The sequence below is a fragment of the Corvus moneduloides genome, chromosome 3 (assembly GCF_009650955.1).
Source record: "Corvus moneduloides isolate bCorMon1 chromosome 3, bCorMon1.pri, whole genome shotgun sequence".
In the NCBI taxonomy this organism is placed as follows: domain Eukaryota; kingdom Metazoa; phylum Chordata; class Aves; order Passeriformes; family Corvidae; genus Corvus; species Corvus moneduloides.
This window is the reverse complement of record NC_045478.1, coordinates 107743801-107758127: the sequence shown is the minus strand read 5'-3', so window position 1 is coordinate 107758127 and position 14327 is coordinate 107743801. Positions and strand designations below refer to the sequence as shown.

General features: G+C 36.1%; 1 protein-coding gene across 10 annotated transcripts in view; it reads right to left on the bottom strand.

Moving 5' to 3' along the window:
- Positions 1 to 14327, bottom strand: part of CDC42BPA (CDC42 binding protein kinase alpha) — a 184279-nt gene that overhangs the window by 64651 nt on the left and 105301 nt on the right. For 9 of the 10 annotated variants that reach the window (XM_032103270.1, XM_032103268.1, XM_032103269.1 and 6 more), the window contains exons 9-15: positions 13549 to 13797; positions 9741 to 9820; positions 8541 to 8707; positions 7987 to 8109; positions 3534 to 3667; positions 1658 to 1900; positions 1295 to 1405 (exon numbers count right to left, since the gene is read on the bottom strand). In XM_032103270.1, coding sequence (XP_031959161.1) covers positions 1295 to 1405; positions 1658 to 1900; positions 3534 to 3667; positions 7987 to 8109; positions 8541 to 8707; positions 9741 to 9820; positions 13549 to 13797 — 1107 coding nt within the window. The remainder of the gene's footprint in view (positions 1 to 1294; positions 1406 to 1657; positions 1901 to 3533; positions 3668 to 7986; positions 8110 to 8540; positions 8708 to 9740; positions 9821 to 13548; positions 13798 to 14327) is intronic. The other variant, XM_032103267.1, reaches the window with a different exon arrangement.

The window sequence follows — 14327 nt, the reverse complement described above, 5'->3', positions numbered from 1 at the left end:
CATTTATGGTCTTTTCTCCTCATTTGGAGAAACCTTCCTTTCTTCTTTAAATACTTTTGTGTAGGAAAACTCCCTGAACTTATCTGAGGAACCACGCAGAGCTTTTACTGAATGGACCGTGCACTATCACAACAACCACACAAGATAAGTGTGCTTACTGAATTGTAAAATATTACCAAGAAAGCTAAAATTCCCTTTTCCTCTTCTGATAGACTTGCCCTGTTGTTATAAATCAGCATATCATTTATTCTCAATAGATCTCCCATAAATTCTTCTTGCCTCTTAAACTGTCATACAAACTCTTTGCTGATAGGAAAGATTCATGGAAGCAGAAGAAATACGTTAATTTTCAGATAACAATCTGAATTCACAGCAATAGAAACTTTATTAATCCAAACTTCATATTGAATGGATTTCCTTATTCTCTTTTAGCAAAGGAAGGCCAAATAAAAGAGTGTTTGCAAAAAACCACTTTTTTGTGCCATAATTTAATGTTGATAAATGCCCCAGAGAATTCTAATGAAAAAAAACTTGGTTGTTGATTTAAATTAAGACCAGATTAGGACTAATCTCACGTTTTGCCCAAAAAGTTTAGAATTACCCTACTGCATGAAACATTTGGAACAGGACTTCACTGTAAATGAACAGCAATCCTCATATGTAAATTAAAAACTTTCTCATTCAATTTTTGAGTAAGCCTAACTTCTTTAGAGCAATGCATAAAATGTTAAATCACAGAATAAAATAACAGTTAACATTCTTGGCTGCCTTAAATTTCTTCTCATAAAATCACATGCACATGTGAGAAATCTCATCAGTCTAAACAAAATCTTCATGCTCAATGCTGTTCTTGGGCAAAAATGCCTCATCATCTGGCTGAGAGGCAGAATGTGCTAAAACTGTTCCTTTACAGTTACATCAGTTGACACCTATTGTGCAGGAAACACGAGGAACAACACAGCAGACAGAACACCTACACAGAAACCTGCCCAGATGCAGGTTTATCTTCAAATATTCAACCATCCTATGCTAAAAAAAAGCTTTTAACACATAAAGTTAAATAAAGATTAATGGAAGCAGTGTGGCAAGACACGGTTGAGTATTAAGAAGTAGCACATCAGGCAAACGTTCATTTTTCTGGGCAATAATGCAATGCATGCCTGCATTAACATTTAGCACTGACTGAAGTGACAGACTGACAAAACCCTTTTGTCCTACATCTGAAAGCAATCAAACAGATCCAAGTCCTAGTTGACTAGTAAGTTTGCAGGTGTTAATATCAAAACAGACTAACCTTTAGCCCTTCTACTTCGCTTTCCAACTGTTTAGAGTACTGTTCACTCCTCTCTCGCAATTTCCTGTCTTTGGATGCCTCAGCAGCTGCAGCTTCAGCTTGGACTTCCAGCTACAAAAGTACATACGTTTTTAATAGATAGGATTCTTTTTTTTTTTTTTTTTCCCCAAAATCTATTGATGGTTTTCAATATAAGAGAGAAATCTTCAGCACCAAACTGAACACTTCAAATTCTTAGAAAACAAAACTGGTACTGTTAGAAACAACAAACAAAAGGTTAAAGATTTACAAATAAAAAAAAGACTCAGAAAACCTTACATGTAACTTATTTCATAGAGTCTAAACAGTCTTCTCACCACTTACTTCTTTTTTAAGTCTCTCTGTTCTGCGTAACTCTTGCCTTAAACTTTCTACTTTTTGCATCACCACTTCCATTTCTTCCTCCTTATCTCGGAGCTGGCGGGCAAGCTTTTGTTTTTGAGAGTGCAAGTCTGTCAGCCGCTCGTTCATCTCTGAGAACTCCTGCATTGCCAATTTCCGCTGGCTGTGTGCATCTTTCAGCTCTTTGGCTTGGGATTTTAATCTGTCACTAGACTCTGCCAGTTCCTACAGTTTAAAAAAAGAATTAAGTAATAAACCTAGAAAGCTGCAAGGCGAATTCTGTCTTTGGATGTGCATCTAACGCCTTTTCCAGAGTGAATAGAAACTATGTATTTTTTTTATTTCATGAATGCATCTACAATACAGATTACATGCCTCTATAAATAAGGAAAGAGGCATGTTTTACACTACTGGAGTTAGTTAAACTGCATAAATGTAAACCAAGTAGGAATCTACTCCCATTATTACAGGTAAACACAATGGTTTTCAAGCACTTGCATTACAATATAAAAATACCTTGCTTTCTTATGCAAAAATGTCATTAGCATTGTTTTTTAAAAAATACTTAAATAAATTACAAGAATCTCAAGTGTTAAATGATTAAAAAAAAGCTTTTGCATTGAATGGAAAACTCTGCTCTATGAAAATTTTTACTCAAAAAGCTTTTGAAAACTGGCCTGCAGAATGATTTCCATACACTGTACCTTCATATCAAATATTAGAGAAAGTTTCAGGCAACAAAACACTGCAGTGAATAAAAGCAATATATGATAACTATTCTTTTCAAAGAACCAGCATGAAATAACACTGTTAGTGTGTGATAACTCCACAGCACATTAGCTTCACAAAGCTTGCTGTGCCCTAGATTTGTGCCACCACACTACCAGTGAGGGACCACAACAGTTTACGTAGTTCAATGATGTTCAGTCAAACCAGAGCAGAACAAAGAAGCAAGGAAAAGCAAATTTCAGGATAAAGAGAAGATCAACAGGAAAAATTAGTATTTGGCACTGCTGACATCCATGTAAATCTAAAAATGTTTCTAAGGTTCTTAAAAAGAAGTCCTAATCACTATGAGTTGGTTTAGAAGAAAGATGGTCTTTCTGGGACAAACTGGCAGCTTTCAAAATTTTAGGAGCCTTAAGGGTCAGAAGAAACAGTGTTAAACACAGCTGGCACATCAACTTTAGTACGGACTCTAAAATACTGGGCCAATATAATCATGATGAAAAACAGGTTTATGTATTTCACACCTGATTACAGGTTGATCTAATAATGAATACAAAAAATAGCCATGAAAGACAGTATGTTATAAATAAGAAAATGAGAGATCAGGGAGATACAGAAGAAGAAATAAATTCCATTATTCTTTAACAGTAGTTATTTCAAATTACTTTTCAATCTTCATATTTGGGCAATTTTTCACATCTCCCTTCTGGAAACACTTCCGTGACACAGCCTTAATACCATATTCTTCTCATTTTTCACTGTTAAAGTTTCACCCATACTTCAGATTAAATTGTCTAGGATAGTTCTTCTCTACTCTGTCTTCTAACCCCTCCCTACAATTATCACCTTAATGTGAAGCTATAAAACCTTTTTTGCAGCCACTGTGCAATTTGGATCATGGAGTTGTTCACGATCTGGAAGCAATCAGTTAGGACCACCCAGCAGTCATACAGACAACGTGTTAAATAATGTCCTTTTCTTCAGGAAAAAAAGGCAGAAAGCTAAGTAGGTCATGCTACACACTTGTTATCTGCTCATTAGCTTTACACTTGAAAGTTATTACAAGCAAAATGAACAAAAATAAAACAGTCTTGAGGGTTCAGAAGAGTTGCTGACTAATTGCTTTTACCTTATTAAGATCTTCTCTCTCTTGCTTCAGTGTTTTGACTTGCTTCTCAAAAGCCTTTATTTGTCTGGAAGCATCATCCAATTCCCGCCTTGCAGTGCTGGCCTCCTCGAGTTGCTGTTCTAGCTGACCAGATTCTAGAAAAAGCAGCAGAATTTGAAATATTCTAAGGGAAAAATCATAATTCTAGAATAGCATAGCCTAGCTGCTTGAAGCCCCTTCAGTTTTTTTTCTGGTTTCCATTTAAGCACAAAATAAGGCAATTCTTCTCTGGTTTAGAATAGGGAGCAGGTTGTTTCAGCTGCCACTATCTGCTTTTAAGGGAACAGAATGAAAGGTCATAGCTTGCTGAAATACAACACAGAAAATGATAACAATTTGTCTTCTCACATTATAATAACCATGCTCTATACATAATTCTGTAATGTATGCTTTAACACAACTTACACATTTGACTTTTATGTGCTGTGATGTAATATACAATACATCTTTTATTACACTGTAATTATAAACACTCTCCCTCCTCCCTCCAATTTCCCCCAGAAAGAAACAGTAAAAATAATGGGTCACTCAAGAGCTGGCAAGTGTTCTCCTGTCGATACTCTTAAAATTAACTTCAGCTGATTTTACTTATTTCTAGTGTGAAAACCACTTGTTTTTATGTGATCTGCTTTATTACTACTATAAATAAAGGAGAACTATTGCAGCCAGTTTCTTACCAACAGTCAGTTACACACTGACAGTATATTTCTATGGCACAGTTAAATAATGTCATATAAATACCCTCAAATTCTACAAGAAAAACTGAAAATTCATAAAATATGGCAACTGAAAATTTCTAGCGAGTGGAGGTTTTTTTTGCCTCGTAGTTTTTACTTAAAAACAAGACTTTAAAGCAAGATATATTTGAGGGTAATTTAATTCCAAGTTCTGTGAAATCACTGGACATGTTGTCTTGTGTTTCAGTTGTGGCAAGTCTTCAGACCATTTGTATTTACCCAAAGAACAGGAACCCATCTATACTCTTAATGAGAGCCTTTAACTACATTTTCATAAATGTTACCCTAAGAGACTGGCTCTTGGAGAAATCAAATATAAAAACACATCCATTTTTAAGAGGGTTAATTTCTGAAACACAAGAATTTTATAAGCAAATTAATACCATTAGGTTATACCCAGAAAAATATGCACTATTGTTTTAATTCACTGACTCTTGTTTAAAATTTTAAAAGAATGCACTTAAATAAGAGATGTAACTCAAAGCCAGAAATTATTAACTGCCTCCCTTATGTAGTCTACTCCGAAGTCACCAGTGAAAAAAAGTTTATATATGGCTCTGCTGAGCCAAGATAAATCTCTCTTCTGTGCATGAACTACTTTGTTCCACAGCTCTGTTTTCTTCTTTCATTGCTGCCCTTTACATATTTGGCAATATTAAAGATTCCTCAAAGTTTTCTCCTATGTAACTTAGCGAACAAAAATTATAACTTTGACCTCAAAAATTGAAAGCATATGCTAGCTTGTCATTTCCTGGAAAACCAGATAGACAAGAAAAATGTATTTTTCTAAGCCCCCCCGGCGACACTCCTGAATTTGACACGATTTTGAGTTCATTCTTTATTACCTTTTTAAGCAGGTGTTTACTCTTACAGCTTCAGAAGAGGCAGTAAAACAGGTTAAAAGAACGTAACAAAAAGCTAGTTGTGATATAATGTGCTGTAAATGGTAATTTTCCATTTAATCACCCTAGTAGTAACTAACATTTTAGATAATATATGCAAACACTCACTGTAATGTGTTATTACATTTAGTTGTCCAAGAGATGAGCCCAAAGCATAAAAGTTCAGCTCTGCACCTGAACTGAACCTTCTTAAAGTACATCAGATCTAGTAGAAAAATGAGATCTTTTAAAGGCTATCCCGAAAACCTGGAACTAGCTCCCCTACATTTGGAAGCACTCAGACATGGCCAACACTTGGTTTGTTTCTGCATTCTGTCACTAATATAGTTTTAAAATCTATCTCAAAACCCCCATAAAATCAAGCAAAATAGAGCATTTGCTTTTTATTTTATCAAATTTGCTTGTATTAGTTACATCTTAAGGCACAAATGAGTGTTTTCTAACAAATGGGTGGATCAGACAAAGCATTCAAGTATATCCTGGCAAAGTTGTGTGGTGACTGGGGATGGGTTAGACAATTCTACAAGATATCTTCCCCATTTGATTCCATTATTCACTTCCAATCTGAACTCCAGAAGTATACATTCTGTCTAGGAATAAATACAAAAACACGTATGTGGTGTGAAGCAGAAAATTACTTCAGGAAAAACCTTCCCATTATCAACCACCTTCACCAGACTTTGACTGCTTCTCAATTTCAAAAAGGGCTAGCAATTGTGTTGGGGAATGTTTCCACGCCTTTACTATTTCTTTTTTTCATTACCAAAGGAAGAGAATAACACTTTCAGCAATGAACTAAAATCTAAGTTGCAGCTCAATAGTAAAGAATAAAATATAATTTAAAGCTGATCCTGATGCTTTTCTGTGAATGGCTGGTCTCATTCAAAAGCTGTTCTTGTAAATGTTGCTTTTCAGTGGTTCCAAAGACTCAAAATCAGAGCTAGGGACTGTTGCAGAGCAGGGGTTTCTGATCATGCTGTCTTTATCCTCGTTATAGCAGCAAGAGGAGGGACATTTGGCTGGAGAGAAATTTCACAAAAACCTTTGTCTTGACATAGTGCCAACATGGCATCACTCAAACCAGAGTGATCCTCCCTGAGCTAGCTAAGCCGTGTTCCCATCTGAAAATAATGCCTATGGTACAATACAAAACTGCTGCATCACGCCAGAGCAGCTGTCCAACTGTGTATCTGTAGCAGGCTTTTTTCAGACTACACGATTTTAACAGGCTATAATCTGTGTGCTGCACTCTGCAGCTCACACATTGCTGCTCCTGTCCTCTGAGGCAGCTGCAGAGTCTAAACACATCAGCTGAAGTGTCTGCAAGTGAAGTTCAAGTTCTTCTTTCTGAGGGTGTCACTGCTGGCATTCCTGACACTTTCAGGAACTGAATGAAGTCTTGTCACAAATACAAACCAGAACAAATAGTTTTTGTAGTTTCCTCCAACCTTTCTGGCTGTTTCTTTTTCCTTTGCCTCAGGTAAATATGGCCATATAATAGAGATGTATCTACCACTACTTGTGTCTGATTTTTCACACAAAATGCAGACGTTTTCCTATTTCTGTAAGATTAATTGGATTTTCATCCGTGTTTCTCTGGTTCCAGACCTGATACCTAACAGTCTCTTGTTAATTTTCCTTAAAAAAAAAAAATCTTGCTGTGCTTCCTTTCTTCCTTTTTTTGAGATGTCTCTGCTCTCAAGATCCTATTTTAAAGACAGCATTATAGAGATGGATAGCAGGAGTGCTGTGCTGTGAATCACTGTGAGAGAAAATCCCCTTTAACTTAATTCAGAACATCAAATCAAGAATACTGAATACTAGTAATTAGCCTTTAAAGTAGGTTAGAAAGGCATTAGCTAAATAGACAGCAAATGGTTCACTCATAGCTATATTCAATGTGGTTGTGCAGTATGAGCCCTCCCTCTCAAGTTCTTAAAACATGAATTGCCCAGAATCTGGGAAAGTAAGGCTGGAAAAAGATGGATCATTCCCTAAATGTCTCCAGTTGCCTCTGTAAAACACACATATTGGACTAAGGAGATCTTTGCTTTTTGACTAGTTTGGGAGTTCTGATGAAAGGCAGCATAACATTAATTAAAAAAATTAATCTCTTAAGCTGCACAGCTTTCAAAACCACTTTTCAAGCCTAAAGTACTGAGGTACTTGATAGCCAAAACTTTAGTTTTCATAAAATCCTCAAGAAGTCTCAGAAGCAAAGAAAATAGATGTTCAGTTTTGTAAGCAATGACAGTTCATTTGACAGCAGAGCTGAAAGGTGGCTCTTCTCCCTCTCATCTCCCTTTCCTCACGTGCTTCTATTGCCCACCTTGTGGTGATTTATCTGACCGTAAGTTGATTAAATTCTCTCTAACAGCATTTGCCTTGTTTAATTGAGTTAATTAAATTCATGGGAGAGTTCAGGGAATGCGCAGATCAAAAAGAGGCCACGCAGCTGTAGGCAGGACCTATTTTGGTGGCAGTTTTCTTTGGTCAGTTCTGCTGCTGGAAGTGCAGCCTCATGGCCCATTGTGTCCTCTCTCATGGAAAAACACCCTTCACTACTCCCTGACACTTGGACAACTCAAATTAAATTGAATTTGGAGAAAATGTTGACCTACAAAGGAAGAGTGAAGGGTAAAATGAAAAGTAAAAACAGACTGTAAAACTCTTTTAGAAAGCTAAGGAAAACTAGCATTAAAATTGGAGGGAAAAAAACCCCTTGACAAAATACAGTTTCCTGTTACAGTTTTTACATTAGTATTTATAACATACCTGTTACCTGTTTCTTCAACTTTTCAATTTCTTCTTTCAAACTTTTAATTTCTAAATCTTTGCTTGCTGTTATTGGGCCATCCACTGTTGAATACTGCAGAGCCTGCACTGTCTGGGTGGACTCTAGAAAAAGGTGGAAGAGAGAGGGACAAATTACTCCTGATATCTGAGGAAATCAAAGAGATACTACTGATAAATTAAGACATGCCAAAGACCCTGCACTGGGTATTCTACACTTTTTAATTTCAAACTATTAAGTGCCAGTTTTTCAGTAACTGTCAGTTGGGCAAACTAAATTCTTAGAAATTCTAAGAATGAAATGTTTATGCCATAGTGATCAAGGTACAGTGACAACAAAGTTAGCATAAGAAGTTGCATACATGGTGTATTTCAGGCATAAAGAGTAATAGAAACTTAATTTGTCAACAGAAATAATGAACAGAATTCTTCTTTGCTAGAAAGAATTCCAGGAGGAGTATTTACTTTTTTTTTCCACAGTATAAAAAAGCTGCAAGCTAATCGAAGTTAAAAAAGTGATTTTTTAATGACCATACCTTGCAGTTTTCTACTAAGCTCAAGCTTTTCCTGTTCTAGACGTCTTATTCTCCTCTCATAAGCTTCTGTTGCTAAACTATCCTCCAAAGTTCTTTGAATGCTGGCATCAAGATCCATGGAGGGTGGTCCAGCTGTCAGTCTTAGACAGCTGCGGTCTGAAAGTACACTGGGGGAAAAAAAATAAGCAGTAATGGATTTTACAACAGGCTGGTTTAAAATAGTGCTATAAAAACATCAACCAGTAAACAGTTTGGTAAGTTGTTAATTACTATGCCATTTATTATAACATCAAAGAATACCTTGTTAGTATGTGCTCATTGAAAACTGAACTCATTTTTACCTAGCATGCCTGATCTCCCCAATGTATTTTTTATTACACAGAAGTGGATGAACTCCTGATTAAAAATCATTAGGGACAGTCTATGCTAGCCAGATAGCAAAAAGGAGCAACCTAGACAGTAAGATTACAGTAACAGTTCATTTGAAAATAGTCAAGTGTCATAAATGCTTTAAAGACAACAATCACAACAAATGGTGTGAAATTATCCCATAACAACTAGGGCATGGACATGTCAGAAATGCTGTGGCTACTCATGTACCCATGCTACTACTTATGCAAATAATCCTTTTGAAGTCTAGGACATTCTAGGACATAGTCACATTCCCAGCAGAAACATAGGCCTGGATTTTCAATGGTTGTAAATATTCTTTCTTTATTTCCATAAACAACAAGGAGCATACTGGGACTTCCCTGTTACTGCTTAATTTAGCAATGGAAATGAGTGAAATAAATACAACGTTAATACCATATATCAATTAAAGCAATTTTAATGAAATTTCTTTTCAGAGTTACAGAAGTATCAAAGGGCTAGAAATAGAACTGGTTTTAATGTCTAATAAACTCCGTTTTGCCTGGGTCCACAAATCTAGCCTTAACTTTGTCATGTGCAGTTAACTTTATACATTGTCTAATAACTACCTTTCTCAGCAAAACTCCCCAGAGCACATGTGCTGACCTTTGCATTCATGTAAATTTTACCTGCAGAGAGCTCATTCTTTTGAACACAGCATTTTATATTATGGCCTAGCAACTTCCCCAATAAACCACATTCTTTGATATCTATTCAATAGGTTTCAAAGACAGAAAGTTAGAATACTCTGTAACTAGCCTACAAACAATTCTGGAACTCTTAACTTACCAGCTACTTGTATATGTGAAACCCACAAATGGTAAATGATGGCCAGAAAATGCAGTGTGGGATGGTGGAGGCATTGTTTCCTAGAAAAATAATAGTACAGTTGAGTAAGCAGTACTCTACTGGACTTAAAAGAAACAGACTTTCCAGTTTAACCATATGAGAAGTGTTAGCCATAGTATCATATTAACTATATTCACTGTCATGCTTATCTACAGCCCAAATATGAAACAGCATCAACTAAATCTATTTATAATAGCATTTAACATATACAAAAACAGAGCACACTAACATCAAAATGCTTTTCTAATGAAATAGGCTATTGTTGGAGGAAAGCCGAATATTACACATATTAGATGCCAATTTATTCCTTCTTTTTTCCAAGAAGCTCTTAGCACAAAGAGCAATGCCTTTTATTCCCTGCTGTACTCCTCTCTGCTATTCAGTCAACAGGGCTTCCTGCCTGTAGAATTACCAGCCCACTTCTGAGTGGGCCATCTCTATTTGGAGAGAACAATCAGCAGGCATTTACTAGAAAGTAGTAATACAACAGAGTGTTCTAATCCCATTAGTGCTTTGACCATTTCTTCATTCCTTGCTCCTCTTTCTTCCCAGACAAAGAACTACAAACCAAGACAAATCTTTGAGTTTCTCCTCAGGCTAAAAGAACCCTGTTGTTATTTTATTTGAACCATTTTAAGTTCTAATATTCTTAAATGTTCTGTTAAAAGCCTCCTGTTTAACCCCAAGATGCAAGGTTTATGTTGCTCTGCTAGAGATGGCCATTACAGTCACCCAAAAAAAAACCCCCTAAGAAGATGATTATTGCACTGAAAGTGATAAAAGATTCTAAATTGTCAGAAAAGGTACATAATGATTTCTTTCTAAACCCAAGCAAAAAAAAAAAGAAAGGAACCAGTTGTGCATTTTTTTCATGTAAAACTCAGCAGGAAAGGACAAGGAGTAAGACTGCATTCAACAGAAATCTGAAATTACCTTTCCAGTGGTGGCATCAGCTATATTACATCCCAACCTTGTCCTCTTAGCTGACAAAAACCTTCATGTTATAAAAGAGTTCCCAAACAACACTAGTGATATTGCTAAATTGTGTAAGTTCATTAAGTTGGGCATTTTGGAAACTAAGGACAAGACCAAATTACAAAGACTTAATTTTCCACTAAATCATAATAAAAATATCAATTATTACAGATTACTATGGTTAGAAAAGATAAAATTTTATTTCTCCTTTACATTTTGTTTTCACCTTTCATAGATTCCAATTTCAAAACTGTCTTTACAGATAACTTTAAAAATATCAAATGCATAATTGCATGATTTTAACAGCCCACGTGACAATTTTTGGCTACCAGCCAGGTATCTCTTCTAAAATATCGTATCTATTGATAGTAAGGTAAGATTCTGTAAAAGAATTTGTTTTGCAGAGGTTAAGATATGTATTTCCTGCTGCTTGTGTGAATTTAACTGTACAACCATGCTGAGAAAATTATAGCTGAATCTATCGTATCTCTGAATGAGGCTACTAAACCAAACAGTTAAAAGCTAAAACCCAGCACAACTTAGGCTGCCTCAACAGCACAGTTTTGCCCTTTATGCTTGTGTGTATGCTCAACATACTTTTTAAATTTCATTATTATGTATATAATTTTTCCATGGGACTACGGTCTCATTCAAAGTTCAGGAAGAATAACAATCATGGCTTTTCAACACTGTCTTTTATCTTCAGCATTGGGTTTTCCTCCTTTACTCTATGCAATTCAAATCTTGCCAAGAATTTTTTAAAAAAAAAGAGGTCTCGTGGGCTTATCTGTGGCGCTGACCTCTATAATAGCAGTGCGAGTATGTGGAACTTCCTCAAAAGATAAGTATGAAATATGGAGGAGAAAATACCTCCAAGTCATATATAAGGAATTTGAGGCAAAGCAATATGAAATACAATGTCCACCAGTCAAAGCAAAAATGTAAAATATTCTCAGTCGTGCAATGCCTTAGGCTAGGTTTTTTCAGCAGGTCTGAGATTCTAGGTGTGAAAAGAAATGGCAAGAAAATAACAGAACAAAACCTTCAGATGTTTCAAATTAGGAAGCTGAAAAAGAAGCTCTAGAAACTGGCATTCATCTCTCACAGTTCAGGGGCATTGCTTTTCACCCCCAAATGTCTAAAGCAAATTTAGAATTGGACTCCATTTTCTCAGCTGAGAGTCCAATAACTCAGCAGAGGAGCATTCTTTCTTCACCTGCAGCTCCCTGTTTCTTCATGACGGTAAAGCATTCACACTGCACAGGCACAGTATGAGAGCCTCAGTTGGGAGACTGGGCTCTAGAAAGGAGGAGTGGTGGAATGGACGACATTAAAATGTGTGAACAACCTCCAAAAGCTATTTCAGCTTCACAAACAAAGACCTGCTATATACAGCAACCACTCCAGCCACTTGATCCTCATAGCTGTTGTTGGACAAAATAATATGCAAACAGGTATCTGAAGACTGTATAAAAAAGTTTTAAGATAAAAATACTTTAGTTGTGAAAGGAGGTGGAAAGATCAGATGCAAGTGAGGAAAAAAAAGAAAAGAAGGCAAGTCATCCTATGCAGCTACACTGGTGTAATTTGCCTGTAAGGAAAAGGGCTCTGAGATTTAATCAAAGATCACAGAACCATTTAGATTGGAAAGACCTTTAAGATCATTGAGTCCAGCCATTAACTCAGCACTGCCAGGTCCATCACTAAACCACCTTCCTAGGCACCACATCTACATGTCTTTTATATACCTCCACGGATAGTTGACTTGACCACTTTCCTGGGAAACCCTTTTGGCAAAGAAATTTTCCCCAATATCCAAACTAAACCTTCCCTGGCTCAACTTGAGGCCATTTCCTCTTGTCCTGTGGCTTATTTCTTGGGAGAAGAGACCGACAAAGTGTTTTAGTCAGTGTTTTCCATATTTTAATGTGTACTTGGAAGAAAGGGAATGTAAATAATCATCACCTGTCTGTATCAATTCATGTTGCCTATCTCTTATCTGCAGCCCCAGAAAACTGAGATGCACATGCAGTTCAGAAAACAAAAGTAAAAGTGGTGAAAATGCTTTACCTCCCATGTAAACAGCAGGTTTCTGCATCTTTCAACAGAGACACACACAAACACACACAAAGATATTTCCAAGGAGAGAACACAAGGCATTCCTCCAATGCTAAGACATCTATCATCTGTCAAAGCTCCTTTTCAAAAGCATAGAAACAGAAAGTCTGGTAAAATCAATAGCTGCAAAGCATTTGAAGCAAAGGTAAAAATATTTTCTTGTTCCTTTAGAAATGGCTGTAACATTTCTCCTCAAAACTCTAGTCAGAAAAAAAGCTAGAAAAATTTAGCAGAAACAAACTGAATGGAATCCAACACCGATACGAGCAATTAGAGTAGAGCAATAAAATACAGTAAAATGCAATATGCAAACTTACACTAAGTCTTAACAATGCTCTGCTAGAAACAGTCTTGTAGACCATCTGCATGTAAATCTATTATTCTTTATAAGACAGGGACACTAAACTTGTCACTGCAACAGATGTACATTAGCTGAAGACATGTAAAGCTACAATGAATTTACAAAAGTTATCCTTACGTGACTGAGTTTGGAAGACCAGCCTTCAAACTATGAAAGTATTCCCTTCACAGTTCCTCAAAGCAGCACCTAATTGCTATTTATGCAGAACACATGAAATAAACTGCCTTTTACGTCCATTTCGTTACAAAGTATGCTGCAAAGGCTGATTCATCAAAATGTTAATTGTATACTTACAGAGTTTTTTAAGCAATCATCATCCACATCAAAGTTTGATGTATCAGTAGGGCTGCTGACTTCTGGGATGTAAGGTGCCTCACAGTTCCTAATGTTGTCCCAATCAATCCCAGCAAAAAATGGATGGTTCTTAAAGTCTTCTATTCCATTTTGTCCAAGTCGATGCTCCCTGCTACAAATGAGCCTTCGGATGAGGTCCTTTGCACTTTCAGAGACATCTGTCACTTGAGCAGGAAACTGAAACCTCTCCTTAAAGATTAAAACAAGAGGAAATAGTTTATTACCACGAAAAACTTGGAAAAACTAACTTCTTAGTGAAAATCATTATGTAGAAAAAGAAATGTGCAAATACTCCAGCTCTGAAATACATGCACTAAGGTTTCAAGGAAAAGACTTCTGCTAAGGATAGAAACTATTAAAATTTTTTTGTCTTCTAGTTTTTCTTCTTTATTTAAATTTCTCTTACACTACAGCTGTTGAATTCTACAGCTACCTCCATGTGGAAGAACATTTTAGAATTTTCTGCATAAGCCATGGAATGGGTTCACCAGAAGAAAGTAACACAACAGGATTGAAGCAATGTAGCCAAGATTGACTCCACAGAGTGAATTAAAATCCATGTTTCCAAGCCCAGATTTTACGTTTTAGCTTTATCCCAAAGCAAAGCCATCTGCAATCCATAACCATAAACTTACTACACGGAAACATATTTTTTGTTCTATATTTATGAACATTAACATAATTAGTACATAAAAACTTATTTTTAAATGTGTCTTCAA